Below are 18,837 nucleotides of genomic sequence, written 5' to 3' on the forward strand. Positions count from 1 at the left end.
TGATCCACCGCGAACGAAGGAGTCACGGCCCAAAAACGAAAGAGCTCAACTAACGTGAATAAGAAATGAAGCAACAACGCGCCCATAGCTAACGACTAACGACACAGCCACACAAAAAAGAGGATTCTGCGCTGCACCCCAGAGTCAAACAGAAGAGGCTACGGAGGCCCCACAGGTCCACAAAGATAGTACGGAAGGCGCGGGAAAGTACGAAAGTCGCAGGCGCCTACAACGCGCTTCTGAACTAAATGTCCACACTACACAGCATGGTCCACGTGCTTCTAACACACCGCAAGCATAAACACGAGATAGTACAGAAACCCCACAGATCCGGACTCCACAACATATGTGAATCACATTACAGTAATACAATATTAAGCACATTACAGTAATACAATATTGACAGTACAACCACAGAAAACACAGGCTAACCGAGAATGGTAAACCACGAGCCCGCCTGGATAGAATCAATGAACGCAGGCGCCTACAACGCGTGTCTGAAATGCCGCAAGCAAAGCAGGCACGGCTCCAAAAAGAAAGAGCTCGACTGACACACGTCCACACTACACAGCATAGTCAAACCCGACATAGTACGGAAGGTGCAGGCGCCTACAACGTGCTTCGAAAGCACCGCAAGCAAAAACCCGAGATAGTACAGAAGCCCCAAAGATCCGGACTCCAAAGCATATGTGAATCACATTACAGTAAGACAATATCATAAGTACTCACAGAAAACACAAACAGTTCGGCGTCCCGCCCCACAGTCAAACCAGAGAAAGTACGGAGGCCCCAAACGTCCACCAAACCCGACATAGTACGTAGGGCGCATGCGCCTATACACCGCAAGCGAAGGAGCCACGGCTAAGAAACAAAAGACCTCAACTAACGGAAATAAGTAATTTTAACAGTATGTGCAATTATCCATATTACTAACAGTAAACAACGTATAACTAATGGAGTCACGGTCACGGCTCCAAAACCAGAAACACCATTAACCCGGCTGGATTACCACAACACAGTCTTAACCAAATTTATGTAGCCTTCTCAAGAGAGTACAAAACCCTACACGTCCACACTACACAGCATAGTCAAACCCGACATAGTGCGGAAGGTGCAGGCGCCTACAACACGCTTCTAAAGCACCGCAAGCAAAAACCCGAGATAATACAGAAGCCCCGAAGATCCGGACTCCACAGCATATGTAAATCACATTACAGTAATACAACACTATGAGTACTCACAGAAAACACAAACAGAAGAGGCTTCCGCGTCCCACCCCAAAAGAATTCAACTAACGGAAATAGGTAATTTTAACAGTAAGTGCAATTATCCATATTACTAACAGTAAACAACGTATACCTAATCAACAAATCCCAAGGACAGACCATGGACAGAGTCGGCCTTTACCTCTCTGAGCCTGTATTTAGACATGGACAACTTTATGTAGCCTTCTCATGAGTTCGACATGCATGTGACGTTAACGTCAAGATTATAATAACTCCATACCAAGGAAAACTCATTCAAGGACAACACGCCATCTTTACTACAAATGTGGTGTATGAAGATATCCTTTGTGCATCATCTACACCTTTACACTCCAATATATCTCATACATAGATCTGCGCAAACTCAAAGACATTCTATACTTACATAACATAACAATTAAACTGCTATTGTCATTTACATGTATTACATAGACCTACAGATGTCGTGACGGTGAACATGATACATATGTAACAATTACCAAGACAGACAATAATCTCTTTCAAATCTATTGCGGGTTACCCAAGACAAGGGGTTGGCGAGCGAAGCGAGCAGGGGGTGGAGCCCCCTAGTTTCTTAATAAGAGCAGTTCTGCAAGGAAGTTCTATAATTCCTTCATAGTCATGTGAACTAATATTGAATTATAGGAAGTGTCTGCTTGCAGCATTGCAGTTAAAGTTTGCACATTCCAGTTAGTGTGTTTAAGGGAACAATTATTTACTCAGACAGTGTCAGTTGGTATTTTATAATGTTTATATAATTGTCATTCAACAAAATGACGTGTAATTTGTACACTTACCCTTTATGTAATAATAATATACTTTGATTGAAAACCTGAAATTATTCAGTGTCAAAAATTTACAAGGCACAGTTAACAAACAAATCAGCATGCCATTTTTTTCTTTTTACTTTCAGTGCATACCTATCCAGTTTATATATTGCTGTACGGATCACACAGAATCTAGCCTGAACAAAAACAATTAAATCTGATGGGTCCAACACCCATCTTGCCATCATTTCATCTCCTCTTACAAATATGTGACACTACAAGTTAAATGACTACAACTCACATGTGATTATTCACATCATTGATCTTTCAAAACACACAGAAATCTATTTCAGAAATAACACCAAAATGGGATAAAAATACTAATAACTAAACTAAAACCTATGTATTTGTTTGTGGGTTTTAGTTTTTTGTTTTTTTCAATAGTGAGCACAGTTTCCACAGTCATAAATTTAAATTCTCCTCCCTGAAACAAAAAAGCATCTCCAGATATTGCTTCTGCTGTGTTTCTTTTTCAACATGTGTTGATGTGGTGCTGTTTTATTATCACCATAAGCCATTTCATATATATGTTTAGTCATGTTTTCCTCGCGTATTATTATTATATCTTGAAAAGTAAGTCATCTATTTGCAGTCACACATAAGAGCATTATTGACTTTCACTCAGCACAACCTACACTGTAAAAAGCTAGTACTGTTATGTTTTCAGAATACTGACAATGCCTTGGTATTGAAATATTGTTTCTTGTGACATCCCTATTGGATACTCTGTTGTACTAAAGCGTTAATAACTACAATCTGATGATGAAAGACATTTTTATTTTTGGCCACAAATGAAAACAAAAACACGTTGAAAGTGTAAAATTGAAGCTAAAAATAAAACTCATTCACAATTTTGTTTGAACATTTAAAGCTTAAAAATGAATAAGAAAACTATATCTTCTCACACACACATACACTGTGACACATGGAGGTGTCTCAAAAGTTTATGAATAACCATCTCTGTACTATCACACTGCATCTGGAGTAAGATGTAGTTATACATCAGCACTGCAAATGAAGAATCATGGGTCACAAAAACAGAATGGACTGACAGTTTCACAAACTGAATTCCATCCTTATCGTAACATATACACATTAACACAATTTGAAACTCAGTTGAAAGATGCTTAAAATTAAAAACACAATAAATAAATAGATAAACAAACAAAACCATGAAGTTACAAAGCATTTTGATACAAATTGGAAATCCAAAGAAACCTGAACAGATAGCACTACAGTATGTTCATAAAGAATTTGGTCACATTATTTACCTGTACTGTTGATGAGTCATATAGAATGCATTTCACACATGTAGTTCCAAAATGTGCCTGTAGGGTGAATTGTTCTGTCACTAAACACAGAGAAAATGCCACTTGTCACAGACGACACAGTTTAACTGGCATTTTGGCTGGGAAGGATGGTTCCTTACCTGGCCTAGAGGCCTTTTTGAGGGAAGAATATTAGTGGATGGGCATCCTGACTGGGTTGGTGAGTAGTACCTTTCCCGGTCAGGAGGCTGTTAACATTTCCCATACCAGATAACACTTTCCAATCTTTAATCATCCACTATTGTTGATCACAAGCCTACTGTTTCCTCATCTTCCCATTCTCAACTGACAGGAATAGAATGTACATTACTGTAGACTTCTAGTGCAGTAGCACATTGGTTTCAAATTCCTAAGTTCTCTGACCTCTCTTATTAACAAAATGTACCCATCCACATAATTGCCGCTAATTGTATGTTTTAATTTATCGCACCTGCATCAACCATCAGCCGACAGGCACTTTACATAGCATGGCTGTGCACCTGCAGTACCTTGGTGATGGACAAGCAATCCCTGCCTGCATTAATGGAGTTTTGGTGCACAGCGCAGCTGGGAGGTCATCAAGGTCTCAAACATTTCACAGTGCACTCAGTACAAAGAGTTCTTGCATGGCTCTAATTTGTTGGTAAATTAAAGTTTTCAGTTAAATTTCAGGCTTTTTAGCACTGCAGTACCTTTGCTACACTAAATAGTAATCTAGGACTGAAAAGCAAGTTATTTATGTTAGGTATAATGCTCAGTGGGGACTAGGCAGTGTTTTTTCTGTCCTCCCTAGCAATCTGACCTTATCTTCATATTTATCTTTAGAGAATTTGAATGAAATATTACATATAATGACTCTACTTTTTTAGTAATTACTAGGGGGCTTTGCCCCCTGCTTGCTTTAATCGTCAACCCCCCGGCCTGCGCTACGTGCCAGCCACTTCGCATCTCTGCTGATCACATATGTGGATTTCACTTTCACCAAACAACAAATCTTTTACTTCTCGTGGATACGCCTCTTCATTGGGAAGAAACAATACTTTTTTTTCCCCTGATGTCAACACAGATTAGACGATCTACAAGTCTCTGACTTAAAGTTTAAATCTAACCAATATATTCATTCTCTTATCGCTGTTCCGTTATTTCACTGAGTAATAATTTCCATTTGTTTGCGCTAATGCGATCTTTACTATCATCTTTTTGAGACTTTCGATTTTTAGTACTTTCATAATCTCTAACCTGCTCTGCACCAATGTTTTTGAACCTCTTTACGACATTCTACTTTGTCATCTACTCTATGTCTTTTATTTCTGGCCCCGGGCGCAGTTAAGTCCCTTGGCACAAAGTCTCGTCTCGTGGGACTTGAAAGTATCTCTCTGAAAAAGTCACGTCTCGTCCCAGGATTTTTTTAATATAACAGAGAGATATATCTATGTTGTGTAACCTCATAATGATTTATATTTTATTACTTATTCATTATTATTCTTGCCTAATTTAACTTATTTTTTTGTCTTTTGTTTGACATCTTTTAAAGCACTTTGAGCTACATTCTGTGTATGAATATTTGCCTCAGAAAAAAATCTTGTTGTTGTAGTCAGTTCAACACATGCTACCAATTCATTTCATGAAAATGATAACTTGTAAAAATACAACACTGTATGTAAACAAGTATACCAAATTACTTATTATATTCATAACACACCGGATAAGTCCATTAGCTTAATAAATGAATAGTAATAATTATGATAGCTTTTGACCACCTCTCATTTTATACCAATGTATACTGAGATCTTACTGATTAAAACACCCTACAGTAGAAGCAAAAATCTGTTATTTACTGATGGAAAAAAAAAAAAAACACAACACCTTCTTGAATGACAAAACTATAGTAACAGATTGTATACTTTCACAAAAAAAGTTGCCAGTTTCTTCTAGTACACTGATATACATCTTTGACAATGAGGTATTGCAAATGGGAAAGTCATGACAGCACACAATTCAAATAAGAGAAAAGCATCTTGATCTTCATAAGTCAGTGAATGGCTACCTGTTTACAAATACCTAGATCCACAGTAGGGCAAAAATTAAATAGTTCACATCAACTGAACTGTTACCAACTTGCCTGGTTAGTTTTGTTAGTTTTGCCTCAATGCACAGTAAGCAGGATAGTAAGAGAGGTAAAAAAAATCCCCATGGATAACTGCTGATCATGGCACGTGATTTTGTTAAAAAATAATTATTTCTTGATAAGGCTTTTTTTAAGAATAAATTTACAACAATTTAAGATTGGATTTCTCTCCTTTTTTCAGTGTGAACTTATCTTCAGAACCTGTTTTATTCATCATTAGCAGGGTTGCCAATAATTTTCAGATAACAAATTATTCAGCAGAAGTGTGTCAACACACGCTCCGGGGCTCCTTTATATCAACGGCAACGCACCACACCTGCAGAATGCCTCACCGTGACTGGAAAGATGTTTTTCTTTCTTTTTAAATTTCTTCCTTCTCTGTCATTCTAGTATGTGTTCAGACCACAGTGTGTGTATATCTATCTGTCTATCTATATTTGTTTATTACGCTTTTGTAAAAAATAGAAATTTCTCCCTGGAGACAAATAAAATTCCACCTATCTATTGTGGAGAAGACTGTAGCTGCCGTGGTTAAAACTGCCCTTAGGAATAACTTTTAGTATGCAGCGGCGGCCACAGTCTACCACATCTCCTGACCGTAACCCCAAAAAGCAAGTTAGGCATGCTGCGGATCGCATCTTCTGAAGATATGTCCTACTTCCTGGCAAATTTCGAATAACATCTACGACTGCGCGTTCTCAGGCTTTCTGGCTCTGTGCACCTAAGCATTAGTGGCTACTTGAAGCGGTCACACGATATACCAAGGGGTTGCGAGATGATTGAATTTAATGGTACTGTTTTCTTTGAGGCTGTGTTATTCTGCTTTCTTATTATTCTCGTTTGTTTACGGTTACTTCGATAATTAAGGTTGAAATTTCGGTGTAACAACGAGTGTCGCGTTTCATATTTTCATCAGTGCAGTCTGTTTTATTTATTTATTTTTCAGTGCGCTGGGTGTACATCACAGACTCACTGCATTTTGCAAAAGCCCCAACATCCTCCTCTGCGTTTGTGTCTCCTCGACTCACCCAGTATTCGAGTCACTCCCAACGTGAGTCCTTTCACAAATGCCTTCGTTCCGCAATCATCTTTCGACTCGTCCATTTTTCACTCATTAATATAGATATGATTATTTTTTAAATAAATGCACTTCAGAAGCATATACGGTTAATTCTCTATTCAACAGATTTTTCCGTTTGTTTGCCGTAACTAGGATATACAATACTGCATGGTGGGTTTTGTAGTTTTTTTTAACAGTTCGTCTTTCCGGCCCGGCTTTATCAGGTAGAAAACTACAAACATGCGCTGTACAATCTGAGCCGGGGTCGTTACTAACTTGCGTCATACTATCCCCGCCCTCTTCTTTTGCGCCTCCTATTCAAAGAATAAAAGTTTCGAAGGTTTCAACATTTAATTTGTTTGTAGGCGCCTTTCTAAACACTTAAGGACACCGAACAATAGATAAAACACAGATTATAAACAAAACTAAAATACAAAAATTTAAATCAGACAGAGCAATTGTAATCAAAGAGAAAAAGCAGTCTTAAACAAATGAGTTTTAAGTTTAGATTTGAAAAGTGAAAATGATTCAATATTTCTAAGCTCAGATGGTAGCGAGTTCCAGAGCTGAATGCTCTGCTCCCCATAGTGGTAAGACGGACGAAGAGGACAGTCAAGTGGATGGAGGAAGAGGATCTAAGGGTACGGGAGGGAATGTCAACATGGAGGAGGTTAGACAGATATGGAGGGGCAAGGTTGTGAATAGCCTTAAAAGTTAACAGAAGAATTTTGAATTGAATGTGGAACTTAACTGGAAGCCAGTGAAGCTGCTGCAAAACGGAAGTGATATGGTGAACTGAGGGGGTTCTAGTATAATGATGCAGGCAGCTGAATTCTGGACCAGCTGAACCTTATAAAGAGATTTGTGAGAAAGACCAAAGAAAAGGGAATTGCAATAATCCAGACGAGAAGTGACAAGGCTATGAACAAGGATAGCAGTGGTATGGGGAGTGAGGGAGGGGCGAATACGATAAATGTTACGCAAGTGGAAATATGTTATTGATTTGGGACTGAAAGGATAAAGTACTGTCAAGGATGACACCCAGACTCTTAACCTGTGGGGAAGGGGAGACAGAGGAATTATCAATAACAAATGAAAAATTATCAGTTTTGGATCATGTTGATTTTGTACCAATGAGGAGAACCTCAGTTTTGTTACTATTTAATTTAAGAAAATTTGAAGAACACCAGAATTTGATTTCTGCTATGCAATCAATAAGTGAGGAGGGTGAAAAAGAAACAGTAGGTTTGCTAGTGAGATAGAGCTGGGTGTCATCAGCATACCAGAGTTAAGAGCGCAAACATCGAGAAGATATAATAAAGGAGAAGAATTAAAAATGGCAAAGGAAACATAATTCCAACAAAAGTAATTATGTAAAGGTATAGAACGCAATGGAAAACGACCTTAGCAGCTACTTTGACATGAGAAAGAGAAGCTGAATAAGTTTTTAGACTAAACGTTATTCGTGAACAATATGAACATCTTGACCGTACAGCAGTAGTTAATTATGTTTACAAATGAAATAATTGGGGTGTTTCTAATCTGAAGAAAGCAGTACCTAGAATGCACAGATATGTGATGAGTGAAGGTTAAATCCGTGTCAAAGAAAGTATACTACATTTTCGATGGATTCAACCAAACCACAACTCAAGCCTTGAGTTTAGATTGTTCAGTATCAACGAGCAACCATCTACTAACAATATTCTGTATTAAAACAGAATCACATATCCACTATTTGAAGAAATTAATTATGTAACAACATCACTATTGTATGTGGTTTAAATAATAAATACAGCTGAGTATCATCAGAGTACGGATGAAAGATAATACAGTATTTCTGAATTACATTATCTAACAGCAACGCATACATGGAAAATGTACATTTTTTTTTCAGTTTTATGGTTAATCCTTTCATATATTCAAAAAGATGTGTTGTTGCAAATCTGAAGTGGAGAGGTAATCTAAGACATATTTTCAAACAGAAATCTGTGTTTTTTTATCAAAGGATGCAATTTACAAATACAGCACAATGTTCCAAATAGCCCAGTAGACTCTCTACTTGAAGCTGGAATTTCCACTGTTTTTTCTTCTGATCTTAATGATCTGTGGGGTGTAGACCACTCTTGCATAAATGTTTTATTGTTACCAATGTCCATGATTGAGATGCATCTTCTGCTGTGCTACCCTCTATTATACTGTTGCTAACTGAAAAGTCAATTTTAAGAATATTAGGGCTGCTGCATATTTAATATAAAATAAATCATTTAAAACACTATTAACATTCATGACAGAAATTAAAATGTTTATAAAAATTATTTGTCTTAGGCTAGGCATAATCGAAAAAATGAAAACATTTTTTGTTGCTTGCAGTCATTGTAAAAGATAACATTTCAGTAATGTTTTATTTACTTCTCATAGGAGTCTTAAATAAAAGATTATATAATTTAAAAGACTGGCTGTGGCCTTTTCTATGTCTCATTTCATCATTCTATGATGTTTCAGGCATGTATATAACATTTCCATAATTTTCATCCACCTGTAACTTGAAAAGTAAAAAGCATAGGAATGTTTTATTGACACCAGTGACTTTGATTTGAGACTTTAATCAAAATCTGAAATGTAGTGGTTACATTTAAAAAAGTTGTGGTGAATTGTCATGGAACAACGTAGTTGAAGAAAACAATGATTATCCAGACCTCTTTGCTGTTTGCAAAGGGGCCTCCATAACAGTTCAAGCTTCAGGGCCCCAAAAGTGCCCCCACTGTACTAGTTAGTGAATTAAAATGCAGCTGTTGTGCTGTACTGAAATGTTGTAATGGGTACCATTTTGGCAAAAATTTACTTTCCAATAGAACATGTAAGTGAAAATTCGACTATTTAGAGTATAATAATAATAATAATAATAATAAATTGCATAAATAGCAGCTGATACGCACTATCGCTTCGTCCCACAACCCACGTAGGGCTTTTATTTTGATACACGTTCACTCGGACACCGGAAGTGACTTCTGCAAGGCAGGTTCTGGTGGCTGGCGGGGGGAGTGGCGGTTTATTCAGAATGGCGAACTTTGTGGACCATGATGAGACGTTAGGCCCTTATTGGACTAAAGACAGTATCCTTTCAAAAAAAATGCACACAGGTTGGAACATTTTCTTTACAGATTTATTTTCATTTTTCTAAAACGCGATGATTTTTGCTGTAAAATTTACTGATTTGAAAAACGTCTCGCATGTGCACTATAAAGGGTGGTGGATTGGTTTAAACTTTACCTCGCGAGACCACACGAATCGTGTTGCGATTGTGGTGAACAGTGCAGGTATAAAGGGTCCATTGGTAAGAACATGTTATATTAGTGTTGGAAAGGAATGCGACCAAGTAAGGGTAGTAGATTTAAGGATGTAATGATCTGCAGCTGTGAGAATATCTGAACCGAAACGAAGAGTAAATTGTTGTTTTTTCTCGAGTTGATTAAACAAAAATATTAGTTTACATTTTCGTTACACCAGTTTAACTGTTGATGTGTTCCTTATACTTTGTAACTCTTTAAAATTATATTTTCTGACTAGACCTACGCTAACCCAGAACTATACTCGCTCTAACATTAACCACGACCTACGCTAACCCAGAACTATACTCGCTCTAACATTAACTTCATCAGGATAGACAGATCAGGACTTGAATCAATCGGGCCACATTCAAATAAAGTTCACCTGCACTTGACCGGACTGTCGAGGAAGATAGCCATAAGTTTACAGTACATTTAGTATTACTTGCTAGTTGTTTGTCGCGGTTTTGTTCTTGCTCATGTTCTCATTGTTGTCTTCTCATTCTGTTACGTCTATTCGATACTTCACGCCAGTCTTGCAGTTAACTGTAATATAAACCGAAGGTTGCTTGGTTGCAGCATTGACTTGAAAATCATAGCTATTGTCTCAAAGATGCTGCGATGAGCGAATTACGTTTGTAGTCCTTGTTTAATCTAGAACTGCAATTCCCACTGACCACATATGAAAGGGTAATTTTCCTCATTTATGTAGTAATTCGCATCCATTCAGTTGTCTCTAGAAAGAATATTTACAATCTTCAATCTTGGTCACAAAAATGTTGCAATCTTGTGCGTGTTGCTGAGACAGATTTTTCTTTTAAGAAATTTTGAAGTTTGTATATGGATGTTAGTTGTGTATTTAGGATCTCCATAGCTTGAATTACAGTGATTCTTCAATTTGAAAAACCATAGGGTCACCAAATTAATAGTGGGATGTATGTGATTCTCTGACCCCTCAGTTGCTGTGCTGAGCACGGACAAAAACTACAGGTATATGACTATATTCAGGACATCTAGCTATATGACCTCATTTGGGGCAGCTGTCTGATTTCTATGAACTGTGTACAGATAGATGAAATCGTTGCTGCTTTACTGTTCAGATGAGTCTCCCATTCTTTAAACTATATATGTGACAGTCAACAGCTTTAGTTTTGGTTACCTGTTAAGCTTTTATATTTGTTCATCATTTTGTTTAAATATTGCACACATTTAGACCTATTCTTGATTTGAAAGGTAGATTTTTGTGTTTAAGGCATGCGTGATGCACTGGATCCACTTACATTTTCATAGCACTGCTTTGTTGCTAGCAAATTAAGTTTTGGTGAAAATAGTTGATGTGAATTTCTAAGTCTTTCAGTTCATGTCTTATTTGTTCATGGGTATTTATCTGCAGTCTTTTTCAAGCCTGGATCAGATTCAAGAGCTGACATGACATGATTAATGAGATATAAATATCCATCCATCCATCCATTGTCTCCCGCTTATCCGAGGTCAGGTCGCGGGGGCAGCAGCTTGAGCAGAGATGCCCAGACTTCCCTCTCCCCGGCCACTTCTTCTAGCTCTTCCGGGAGAATCCCAAGGCGTTCCCAGGCCAGTCGAGAGACATAGTCCCTCCAGCGTGTCCTGGGTCTTCCCCGGGGCCTCCTCCCGGTTGGACGTGCCCGGAACACCTCACCAGGGAGGCGTCCAGGAGGCATCCTGATCAGATGCCCGAGCCACCTCATCTGACTCCTCTCGATGCGGAGGAGCAGCGGCTCTACTCTGAGCCCCTCCCGGATGACTGAGCTTCTCACCCTATCTTTAAGGGAAAGCCCAGACACCCTGCGGAGGAAACTCATTTCAGCCGCTTGTATTCGCGATCTCGTTCTTTCGGTCACTACCCATAGCTCATGACCATAGGTGAGGGTAGGAACATAGATCGACTGGTAAATTGAGAGCTTCGCCTTGCGGCTCAGCTCCTTTTTCACCATGACAGACCGATGCAATGCCCGCATTACTGCGGATGCCGCACCGATCCGCCTGTCGATCTCACGCTCCATTCTTCCCTCACTCGTGAACAAGACCCCGAGATACTTGAACTCCTCCACTTGGGGCAGGATCTCGCTACCAACCCTGAGAGGGCACTCCACCCTTTTCCGGCTGAGGACCATGGTCTCGGATTTGGAGGTGCTGATTCTCATCCCAGCCGCTTCACACTCGGCAGCGAACCGATCCAGAGAGAGCTGAAGATCACGGCCTGATGAAGCAAACAGGACAACATCATCTGCAAAAAGCAGTGACCCAATCCTGAGTCCACCAAACTGGACCCCCTCAACACCCTGGCTGCGCCTAGAAATTCTGTCCATAAAAGATATGAACAGAATCGGTGACAAAGGGCAGCCCTGGCAGAGTCCAACTCTCACTGGAAACGGGTTCGACTTACTGCCGGCAATGCGGACCAAGCTCTGGCACCGATCGTACAGGGACTGAACAGCCCTTATCAGGGGAGCTGGTACCCCATACTCTCGGAGTACCCCCCACAGGATTCCCCGAGGGACACGGTCGAATGCCTTTTCTAAGTCCACAAAACACATGTAGACTGGTTGGGCAAACTCCCATGCACCCTCCAGGACCATGCTAAGGGTATAGAGCTGGTCCACTGTTCCGCGACCAGGACGAAAACCACACTGTTCCTCCTGAATCCGAGGCTCGACTATCCGACGGACCCTCCTCTCCAGGACCCCTGAATAGACTTTTCCAGGGAGGCTGAGGAGTGTGATCCCTCTGTAGTTGGAACACACCCTCCGATCCCCCTTCTTAAAGAGGGGGACCACCACCCCGGTCTGCCAATCCAGAGGCACTGTCCCTGATGTCCATGCGATGTTGCAGAGGCGTGTCAGCCAAGACAGTCCTACAACATCCAGAGCCTTGAGGAACTCCGGGCGTATCTCATCCACCCCCGGGGCCCTACCACCAAGGAGTTTTTTGACCACCTCGGTGACCTCAGTCCCAGAGATGGGGGAGCCCACCTCTGAGTCCCCAGGCTCTGCTTCCTCATTGGAAGGCATGTTAATGGGATTGAGGAGGTCTTCGAAGTATTCCCCCCACCGACCCACAACATCCCGAGTCGAGGTCAGCAGCGCACCATCCCCACCATATACAGTGTTGACACTGCACTGCTTCCCCTTCCTGAGACGCCGGATGGTGGACCAGAATCTCCTCGAAGCCGTCCGAAAGTCATTCTCCATGGCCTCCCCAAACTCCTCCCACGCCCGAGTTTTTGCCTCAGCAACCACCAAAGCCGCATTCCGCTTGGCCTGCCGGTACCTATCAGCTGCCTCCGGGGTCCCACAGGACAAAAGGGTCCTGTAGGACTCCTTCTTCAGCTTGACGGCATCCTTCACCGCCGGTGTCCACCAGCGGGTTCGGGGATTGCCGCCACGACAGGCACCGACCACCTTACGGCCACAGCTCCGGTCAGCTGCCTCAACAATAGAGGCACGGAACATGGCCCATTCGGACTCAATGTCCCCCACCTCCCTCGGGATGTGGTCGAAGTTCTGCCGGAGGTGGGAGTTGAAGCTACTTCTGACAGGGGGCTCTGCCAGACGTTCCCAGCAGACCCTCACAACACGTTTGGGCCTACCACGCCTGACCGGCATCCTCCCCCACCATCGAAGCCAACTCACCACCAGGTGGTGATCAGTTGACAGCTCCGCCCCTCTCTTCACCCGAGTGTCCAAGACATGTGGCCGCAAGTCCGACGACACGACCACAAAGTCGATCATCGAACTGAGGCCTAGGGTGTCCTGGTGCCAAGTGCACATATGAACACCCCTATGCTTGAACATGGTGTTCGTTATGGACAATCCGTGACGAGCACAGAAGTCCAATAACAAAACACCGCTCGGGTTCAGATCAGGGGGGCCATTCCTCCCAATCACGCCCTTCCAGGTCTCACTGTCATTGCCCACGTGAGCATTGAAGTCTCCCAGCAGAACGAGGGAGTCCCCAGAAGGTATGCCCTCTAGCACCCCCTCCAGGGACTCCAAAAAGGGTGGGTACTCCGAACTGCTGTTCGGTGCATACGCACAAACAACAGTTAGGACCCGTCCCCCCACCCGAAGGCGAAGGGAGGCTACCCTCTCGTCCACCGGGGTAAACCCCAATGTACAGGCTCCAAGTTGGGGGGCAATAAGTATACCCACACCTGCTCGGCGCCTCTCACCGGGGGCAACTCCAGAGTGGTAGAGAGTCCAGCCCCTCTCAAGGAGATTGGTTCCAGAGTCCAAGCTGTGCGTCGAGGTGAGTCCGACTATATCTAGCCGGAACCTCTCAACTTCGCGCACTAGCTCAGGCTCCTTCCCCTTCAGAGAGGTGACATTCCACGTCCCAAGAGCCAGTTTCTGTAGCCGAGGATCGGACCGCCAAGGTCCCCGCCTTCGGCCACCACCCAACTCACACTGCACCCGACCTCCTTGGCCCCTCCCATAGGTGGTGAGCCCATGGGAAGGGGGACCCACGTTGCCTCTTCGGGCTGTGCCCGGCCGAGCCCCATGGGTGCAGGCCCGGCCACCAGGCGCTCGCCATCGAGCCCCACCTCCAGGCCTGGCTCCAGAGTGGGGACCCGCGTCCGGGCAAGGGAAAACGCCGTCCAAAATTGTTTTTCTTCATAGGAGGTTTGTTTAACCGCTCTTTGTCTCATCCCTCACCTAGGACCAGTTTGCCTTGGGTGGCCCTACCAGGGGCATAAAGCCCCGGACAACAGAGCTCCTAGGATCATTGGGACACGCAAACCCCTCCACCACGATAAGGTGACTGTTAAAGGAGGGGGAGATTTAAATATTCTGAAGTAAAATGAAATGTCAATGTAGTGTAATACCTTTTGTTGTATTCATCTGTCTCATGTTTCTTGTTACGACAATGCTAGCATAATCCACTACTTTATTCACAGAAATTGCCAGCGATTCCTTCTGTTCTTTTGCCATTTAGTTTGCTGCATCACAGACTTCCTTGATGGTGAGGAAGAACCAAACTAGCATTCAAAGTTTCATATTTGCTACCTATGTTAATGATTCCCTGTACCATATTTGGCAGCTTACAATGTCAAATAGACACACGTCATCAGAGCAAAATTTAACAGAAAAGTTAACAAGCTTGGGCTTGATGTATGATTTTGTCTGCTATCGGGCTTACTTTGATATATACTGGCTTACACCTGCTTTGTTTTCAGTGACTGCTGCATTACCATGGCCACATACATAGTTGACCTTTGTTTAAGGTCCACTGTTGTGACTATATTATTTAGGAACTGTTTTGATGAACCATACAGAGAACGAAACCTGTTGTGTTGTTGACTAGCTCACTACACTTCTCCCACACCCTTTTTCTCTGTCCTCTTCATTTTTATCTCTCTGTTCAGTTTTTTTTTTTTTATATATCACTGTTCATGGAGTTCAGGCTTAGAATGCTTTGATAAGTCTGCAAGAAGATGCACATACAGACTTTACAAATTACGTAATAAGTACACATAAGGACAGATTAGTTTAAACAGAGAGAAAAAAGTGGTTTGAAATTAATATAAATGGAGCCCAGCAGTATTTGTCCATTAATTATTTATTGAACTATATCCAGTTGACAGCAGAGGAGAGGAAAATAAAGAAATCTGTTAGCAGCATCTGCAATGAAAATAAACCTCTGGAGGGTCCACTGTCAGTTATAACGGACAAAGTTAAAGATTGAGCCAGACATAATCAGATTCCGGGGGCCTCATGTATAAACGGTGCGTATACACAAACATGTTGCGTATGCCCGTTTCCATGCTCACATCGGGATGTATAAAAACTAAACTTGGCGTAAAGCCATGCACATTTTCATGCAAGGTCAAACCATAGTGTACCCAAGTTTTCATCTTGGCTTTGTAAACTGGCGGCACCCAGCGTCAAAACTGTGCTACTGTTCCTGTATGTTTTCCCTTTATTTATTTGATTCACATCCCTGATGCGGCTTTATCAAATACACTGAAATTAACTGCATATCGTTTTTTTAATTTAAGGCATCTGATTGTAATCAACCTGTAACAATATAATAATGCACGGAATGGCCAAACTATTCCAAATACCATAGCTGCATTAGCGTTGTTGCTCTCAATACACCTATATTTTGACCCATTGTATCTGAGTGGGGAATCAGAGCTATACAGTAGCTGATCGGAAAGCTCTACAGCAGATTGTGTCAAGTACAGAGAGAATTTTCGGGTAGGGCTGCAACTAATGATTATTTTGGTAGTCGACTTACCGTTCAATTTTTTTCGATTAGTCACGATTATTTCATGCCTGACTATTTTGATGCCTGCGACCTGTGGTTGCACATCCTGTTCTGGGCTCCAGTGCATGTCTTACCTCATCTGCACATCTGGCCACCTGTGAAAGTCACCCTGATGAAGTGTTGTTTCCATGAAATACATTTAAAGCGGTGGCCATGGAAGGCAAATGAACAGTCAACGCGGCTTACAGCTGGATTGACGCCGTGTTTTGTGTTACCCGACCATGGTAGTAGCGAGCGGGGGGGGGGGGGGGGGGGTGTATAAAGGGTAGGGATGTAATCAGTGCGAGCGTATGAACCGCACTTCCTGGGAATTCCTCGTTCATGGGGAACAAATGCAAGCCCCGTTTGATCCATTCAGTGTAGCGCGCGTGCAGTACGGGACATCCAAGGGCATCACAGACCTGTTAATGCTCAATCTCATGCATAATTATTTATTGAATGCTAAACACTTCTGGAAAGACACAGTTGTCTAAAACGGGTTGGTCTGAGAATACAACAGTAAGTGAATGAAAAGATGGAACTCTGGAGAGAGCAAAATACAACACAATAACATACCAAACATAACAAATGCCGCATAATTATTTATTGATGGTTGAACACTTCTGGAAAGACACAGTTGTCTAAAAAGACAGGGTTTAAGGATACAACAGAAAGTGAATGAAAAGATGGAACTCTGGAGAGAGCAACATATAATTGTCCGTGAGTGAAGACTGGTTTTGGCAGATACAGGCATATCTTTTTGAAAGTTTGTCCCTGTACCTTATTAATTGTCATCGCAAATGCCAATCGAACAGGAAATTGTCTTCGGGTAAAAGTAAAAGGCAAATTTGAATCTGACGGGGTCAGGCATATCCGGGGAATAAGGACAGTTTGTGAGGTTGCAGATGTGATAGTTTTACACTCCAGTAAACTGAATGCGATGTTTGTGCATGAACGATTTAGTGCTGTGTTGACACTGAAGGGAATTGGAATGAGTTGTGCCGAAGCATTGCTGGCAATGTTCACATTGCATAATTAGTTCAGTGGAGTGTGTTTTTAAATGCATGTTGAGATATCTCTGCACTCGGAACGTTTTTGAACAAATCGTGTTGACGGCCAGTGCTCTGAGGTGCGTCCCCTATCACATGGGAGGAGGTGTAGAGTTTCTGGGTGGGGCTTCATTGTTCCTTTCCCATGGTTTTCGATGGTGGACGCGATCGGGTGTCGTAACTGAAAAGAATAATGAAAAGTCAACGTGGCTCAGAGGTGCATGTGGACTCCTAGCACAGACGAAAGGGACTAACTGATTGGTCGGTGAGTTTTTGCGTCCGGGCACATGAGCAGGCAGTGTGAATGCCTAGAGAGCGAGGGTAGACACAGGCTGAGGAAAAAGGAGTGTTGGTGGGCGGGGAAACATCTTCCGTGTTCCTGCAGGACCATCTAGGAAAACGCATGTTTGTCGCGGATGCGGTGGACGCCGGTCGGGGAATAAGGAGTGTTGGTGGGTGGGGAAACGTTTTCCGTGTTCCTGCAGGACCATCTAAGAAGACGCATGTTTGTCGCGGATGCGAATTGCTGTATGTAGCCTTTAAAACAGTTTGCTATGGTGCATGCAGTCGTGCGTCGTAACCGAAAAGTTAACGTGGCTCAGAGGTGCATGTGTACTGTAGCACAGACGAACATAAATGATGGCGTTTTTTCCGAGTCGTTGCGTCCGAGTTGGTGGGCGTGACTCTGCGAGTTGTCGCTGTATCCAATGGTTTTAGAGTTGGTGGGCGTGGCTCCTTCCTGCGTGCGCCATGGGCGTCTTACTTGTCGGCGGCTTAGTGAATCCACACCCCTTCCGGCGTGCTTTCCATGGGTGGCTACTTGTCGGCAGCTTAGTTATATATATATCGATAATAATCAAATTAAAATAACAACCAGTGAAACATATGAATTTGAAAATAATCAGATGTTTTATATTAGTGTGACCATCACAATAAAAAAGAAATACATTAAAGACTATGTGCACTTTAGTATGTATTGTTTAAACAAAAAAAGTGCATTTAACTTAACCAAAAATGGCCACTGGTGTGTCTTGAAGTCCAAAAGTTTAAATAAAGCTTCAACTCAAATAAAATAAAAATAATGTACAGTTTATAAAAGATTCAGTTCATATATTCCTGATTGCAGTGCAAGAACGTGAGCATTTCGACATGCTCTGGTGTGAAGCTGGCTCTTTTCTTTGAGACAATGTTCCCAGCTGCTGAGAAGAGACTCTCAGAGGGAGTAGAGGTAGCAGGAATACACAAGAATGATTTTTCAGACCGAGAAAGATGTTTTAATCATCACACTCTGAAGGAAAAGTGTTGTAGTTTATCACATCATGTACTATATTATGCCAAAATAAAAAAATAACGGACTATAAATATGTAACAAGCTACTGCCAGCATGCCAGAGCCGAGTATATTCGGAAAAGTACATTTGTTGAAAGCTGCAACCAGTTAGAGTCGGTTTCCAGTGCAATTTGGAAGCACGCCGAAGCCAAGTATATGCGGCGACGTACATTAATTGAACTCCGCAACCGGCTATATTTGCTTCACAGAGCAGTTTGCCAGCACGCCGGAGCTAATCAGTCAGTGCAGTATATTCGTTGT

At 42.0% G+C, this 18,837-nt stretch overlaps 2 protein-coding genes across 4 annotated transcripts in view; one reads left to right on the top strand and one right to left on the bottom strand.

Moving 5' to 3' along the window:
* tpgs2 (tubulin polyglutamylase complex subunit 2) overlaps window positions 1–6,745 on the bottom strand; it is a 137,032-nt gene extending 130,287 nt beyond the window's left edge. Inside the window, exon 1 of the mRNA XM_051930152.1 lies at window positions 6,556–6,745. Within this exon, the coding sequence (XP_051786112.1) occupies window positions 6,556–6,631 (76 nt within the window). The 5' untranslated portion in view covers window positions 6,632–6,745. The remainder of the gene's footprint in view (window positions 1–6,555) is intronic.
* Window positions 6,746–9,551: 2,806 nt separating this feature from the next.
* Window positions 9,552–18,837, top strand: part of kiaa1328 (KIAA1328 ortholog) — a 427,478-nt gene continuing 418,192 nt past the window's right edge. Inside the window, exon 1 of one of the 3 annotated variants that reach the window (XM_051930087.1) lies at window positions 9,552–9,727. In XM_051930087.1, coding sequence (XP_051786047.1) covers window positions 9,646–9,727 — 82 coding nt within the window. In that variant the 5' untranslated portion in view covers window positions 9,552–9,645. Of the gene's footprint in view, window positions 9,728–9,873; window positions 9,922–18,837 lie in introns of those variants that run through there. The other 2 variants (XM_051930086.1, XM_051930088.1) reach the window with 2 other exon arrangements.

Source organism: Erpetoichthys calabaricus, chromosome 7, assembly GCF_900747795.2.
Source record: "Erpetoichthys calabaricus chromosome 7, fErpCal1.3, whole genome shotgun sequence".
NCBI classification, from domain to species: domain Eukaryota; kingdom Metazoa; phylum Chordata; class Cladistia; order Polypteriformes; family Polypteridae; genus Erpetoichthys; species Erpetoichthys calabaricus.